We start from the raw sequence: 5,000 nt of genomic DNA, 5'->3' as shown, positions 1-5,000 counted from the left end.
GGCAAGAACAATATCTCACTCGTTCGCGATATTGTTCTTGCCACTCGAACATAAAATTCATATCTTCGAGCCACCGTGTAATATCCTCTATGTATTACTTTCTTTCTGGCGTTTTAGTTTTCTGAACCTACTTTTCCTCTTAAAAAGATTGAAAAAATCTTCCATTTAAGTGCATGCATATCTCACAGACCGTGGAAACACATGGTTTTGGAAGCGCAGAGGAAAGTCAGACCTACATCGTTCACGCTCCACCCAAACCCCCATGTTCTAGTTATGAATTTATTTTCATCACGAGCATCGTTATCTTGTATTATTGTTAAATGAATAAAATAATCGTCATAAAGTAGCACCATATTTCACTCTGCCATCCGCGGTATGAGATCTGGGTAAGACATTATTATCGTCATCAAGATTGTCATCGTCACTATCTTGTAACTGCAAGAATGATTCGATCGTCACCTGAATACAGTACTTAAAACACTCATTGGTCTAATGGCGAAAATTGTGCGTCCAATTCAACTTAATAAACGTCATTACCCTTGCACTGGAGAGGTGTTCCACTCCACTGTTGATTTTCCTGACATGTCCTTTGCGCAGATCCATTTATTGACTCGTATCCTGGTTTGCAACTGAAAAAGCAGGCAGTACCATAGCTAACGGTTGGAGCGATGCATTGGTACCCAGTCTTTATTGCGTGATCAGGGGTACCCAAAGAGGGGCACTTGATGACTGTAACAAAAAAAGAAAATAAAAGAGCAGGAAATAAATAAATGAATAAATAGACCGTGGTCTTCAAGAAAAAATATAAACAATCACGTGCACCGCCTTATCATGGACATCTTAAGATGGGAGAGAGAAGGGGGGGAGAGGGAAGAAGAGAGAGGTGTTTTATTTAGACACGGTAGTTTTATCAGCAAAAGCTGGTTTACGCTACGTAAAAGACGTGTTGAAAAAATTGTATATATCCATTAGCAGTTCCGAATTGATTTTTAAATAATCAGTTTGAAAAAGAAAGGAAAAAAATATTTATAAAACTAGATATTAACATTTGATAAGATAATTTTAAGCTTGATGTATTATATTAAGGAAACAAAGAAGCTGGGAAGCAATCGGTCCAATCTAGATTTAAATAACTTCATTGATTTGGGTTCACGCAAATCCTCGGGTAATTTATTTCAAATACATGCGCCCCTATAGCCAAAACGTTTTTTGCCATAATGGGCGTTATTATAAAGGAATGATACAAAAAAGAAAGATAAAAATGTGAACAATTCTCCTATCACGACTGTAATATTATATGGGCAACAAATTAGAGGGACACAGAAAGGCATATCTTCGCTTACCCTCGCATCGAGTGGCGTTTCCTGTCCAATATACTTGGCTTGCTGCAGAAGTCTTGTTGCAGCTTCTAACCACAGATTCCTTCAGCTTAAATCCCTTGTTGCACTGAAAGTGACAAATGCTTCCGTGCAAATTGTTACACGCGCCAGACCTCAGCCTTCCATTGGCAGGTGGAAGAAGAACAGGGCATCGAAGAACTGAATGAGGAAACATTGTTATTGGTTTGAACAGGGAGTCACGTGTGAGGTAGTGTGAAAGGTATGTTAATAGGACTGTCGATGGTATTCGCATCTGTTGTCAAATTACTTTGAACGTAAATGACACCTTCTGCCAGGTTGTCAAAGCCTAATTCTCTGTCAAGGCATTACAAGCAGTCCCATTCATGACTTCTCTTTCTCGGACAGTCATAATTTCATTTTCTTGCAAAACTGCTCCATTTCACATGTTGCGTTGGGTGTACTTCAAGCACTTCCAGTCCCCGTTATCAAGGAATTGCTTGGTGAATTTCCCCTTTAACTTTAATTCTATTTTGGTCCTATTATAATCATTCCATTTGTTGTTCATGGCTCCCTAGAAGTTATTAAACAATATGCTGCCCCGTTTGATATGATGCAAGTGACACTGCGTTTTTATTGACGTAAAATAATCAACATATTTTTTACTGATTATATTACCTTGAACGTTGACTCTAAACTGGCAAATCGCTACATTTCCGGACGGATCTTTCGCAGTATAAATCACCGTATGGCTTCCTTCAGAAAAATTGTGTGGTGGCGTCACACCTGGTTGCACGGTGACGGTCGCATGATCATTATCTGTAGCTGTTGCTGGTACCCAGGTTACTGTGGCCCTGGTTTTACCCTCGTCAGCAAGAACATTTCTCTCTGGTGGGCAGGTTTCTCCAAATGAAGGTGGCTGTATGTCTTTTATAAATAATACATACAAAATTAAAAATAGTACCGTAAAAGACACGACACAGCAGATTAAATTTTAGTTGCTGATCATCATCGACAGCGTTTTTTTTGAAAAAAGGTCCTTACCTCGACAGTAAAAACCACTTTGTGTCCAGCGCCCGTTGTCACATGTGGATGAAGATGGCCCGTTCAGTGTGTAGCCTGGACTACATTTGTAGTAGCAGGTTCGACCATGTAAAGGCTTTGTTTTGCAGATTTCCGGGCTAATGTCACCATTGTCAGGGAGAGACTGAGGGGAGCATTCACGTACTGAAAAACGAAAGGTAAATTCAATCTGTTATTGTTTAATGATTTTGTGTTCTAGGAAAGGGAGCTGACGTTCAAGAAACGACAAATGTGTTTTCAAAATTTTACGAAATGACATCGAGATTTTTTTGACAAAAACAGTTAGAAACGCAAGGCGCCAAGCTTACACTTATATACATCGTCAATTTGGGAATCATTTCGGGGGCTGTAGATGTCTTCTTTTACCTTGACAGTTCGGCGTGGATCGTGGGCTCCAGTTGCCGTCATCACCACAACGAGAGAATGAAGGTCCATTTAGATGATAACCGTTATTACACGTCACAGAACACGTTGTCCCAGACTGAACTTGAGATTGACCCCTACAAAGGTTTGATAATTTTCCGTTGCTAGGAGCTGGCCAGCTACTTGTGGGACAAGTGATTCCTATTAAAAAAGGGCAAATATCTATTACAAGCATACTTTAATTATATAGTTCAGTCATTTTTTTATGTTTCTACATACCTCTATTTCCTCTACAATATCACCCAGGGGAAGTGGGGTGGTAATTTTTTTCAGATTTCTTTGGAATGAGGACACTTCTGTTACACCTTTTCAAGTACATTTTTACATCATCGTTGGGGCTAAGAAAGATAGGAACATGCTCAGCCTGTGGTTCAGTCCATAAGATCGTGCTACACCAGTTATTGAGAAACAACCGTAAGGATTGGATTAAATGTATACATGTGTTTACACTTTGTTCCTTCGGTTCATCGTCATCTCCTCAAACACAAGGAAAAAGTTGTGGAGACCCATTTTTACAACATGAAATTTAATAGTTTCCCTCGCAGCCGCTCGGGTCGGAGTCACGCAACCTTCCCCGCCCTAACTTTTTTAAAAGCCCCAAAACACGACGTGATCGACAAAATTATTGGAGAAGGTTATGGCTACAACTGAATGGACTGGTAAAAAAATATTACCAAACAGAGCAACAATAAAAGTAAATCATACACTTACGGACACAACGATGACTGTTCCACCACGCAGGCTTATAACCACGATAGCACCTGCAAGTGTAGCCTGTAGAGTCACGGTTTATGCAGCGCTGTGCACAACCCCCATTGTTATATTCGCACTCATTACAGTCGATCTCTTCTGTGTCACTTCCACTGCAAGGATTTCCCCGGTTGGCAGGGGATGGATCGTTACAGTATCTTTTCCTGGTTCTGACGCCACCTGAGCATGACGTCAAACTCCAAGAGGATGGCTCCCATGATCCCCAATGGCCATGTCTAGGGGCTAACATGAAAATAAAAAAGAAAACTAAATGACCTCAACTTAAGCTGTGTCCCCCCCCCCCCCCCCCCAAAAAAAAAAATGAGTGAGTTCAGTTCCCCATGTGGGAAGAAAAAAGTCAGAGCTTTCGGTGAGACCATGTTATGATTAAATCCCAACTCATAAATTGAATTTCAATAATACATTATACATGTGTCATCGAAACGTTTTCAAATCACGACTGGCAAATAGATTTCCTGCGGTTTCAATGTACACGATCCAATCACTTGTGAGGTTAAAGTTCCTTAGGGACATATGGTTAGTAGTTTTTGTTCTCCTTAGGGAGTAAGGTCGAGTAAGGTTGGTTTGACGACATGGCACGTGCCACTTTGTCGCCCATTTGGACAACGCGCTGGAGTTGGAATATGAAACAATAGCCTTCCATGAACAAATAGAAATAGCAGAGATGCACATGGAGATAGTACGGGCGGGATTGAAAAGTACTTAGACAAATGTTCAGTGAAAAATATTGTGAGAAAAAATGTTCACAAATCAGTCGAGCTACAAACTATGAAACTGAACTGATCTTTTATTTACAATTTTTATTTCGGTTACAGTACAGTTTGTAACCTCACAACTGTTGTGACAAATAGGCTTGTTTCTTTCATACAGTTTGCTCTGCTGGCTTTCAACGATATTTCTGCTTTCTTCTTATTGAGCCTCGCTCTGACGTAAAACATCCGGGTTTTTTTGTTTTTGCTTTTTTTTGTGGAATCGGAGGGAAACTAGGCCGAGCTATCTTTCGCAAAGGCTTCTGGGACTGTTATTAGGGACAAGGAAAATATTGGCCAGCTGAACGGCGCGTCTCCGGAAACATTTCAGCTCCAGTCCCCTTCTCGTTTCTGAAATAATTAATTGATAACTTGTCACGTGCTTGTCAGACCGAGAAGTGGTATGCAGCAGCTAGACCCTCGGGTTTTTATTGTTATCTTCTGGGGTATTGGTCAGGCTTACTTTTGTCGGGCATGGCATAAACGTTTTGAATTACGAGGCATACTCTTCATCTCAAAAGGTTCTAGTTCAGTGTAGTAAAAACAAGCATTTATATTGCACTGAATTAATAAGTTGCTATCTCCTCTTTTTTTTTATTTCTAACTGACCTAAAGAGAAATGCAACTTGCCCAAACA

General features: G+C 40.2%; 1 protein-coding gene across 1 annotated transcript in view; it reads right to left on the bottom strand.

The window, feature by feature from the left end:
- Positions 1 to 5,000, bottom strand: part of LOC140930733 (uncharacterized) — a 37,953-nt gene that overhangs the window by 30,841 nt on the left and 2,112 nt on the right. Inside the window, exons 2-7 of the mRNA XM_073380437.1 lie at positions 3,555 to 3,836; positions 2,787 to 2,984; positions 2,382 to 2,564; positions 2,016 to 2,264; positions 1,344 to 1,538; positions 538 to 729 (exon numbers count right to left, since the gene is read on the bottom strand). Coding sequence (XP_073236538.1) covers positions 538 to 729; positions 1,344 to 1,538; positions 2,016 to 2,264; positions 2,382 to 2,564; positions 2,787 to 2,984; positions 3,555 to 3,836 — 1,299 coding nt within the window. The remainder of the gene's footprint in view (positions 1 to 537; positions 730 to 1,343; positions 1,539 to 2,015; positions 2,265 to 2,381; positions 2,565 to 2,786; positions 2,985 to 3,554; positions 3,837 to 5,000) is intronic.

The sequence above is a fragment of the Porites lutea genome, chromosome 3 (genome assembly GCF_958299795.1).
Source record: "Porites lutea chromosome 3, jaPorLute2.1, whole genome shotgun sequence".
NCBI classification, from domain to species: domain Eukaryota; kingdom Metazoa; phylum Cnidaria; class Anthozoa; order Scleractinia; family Poritidae; genus Porites; species Porites lutea.
Note: the sequence above shows the minus strand (reverse complement) of the source record. Positions and strands in the feature narration are given on the sequence as shown.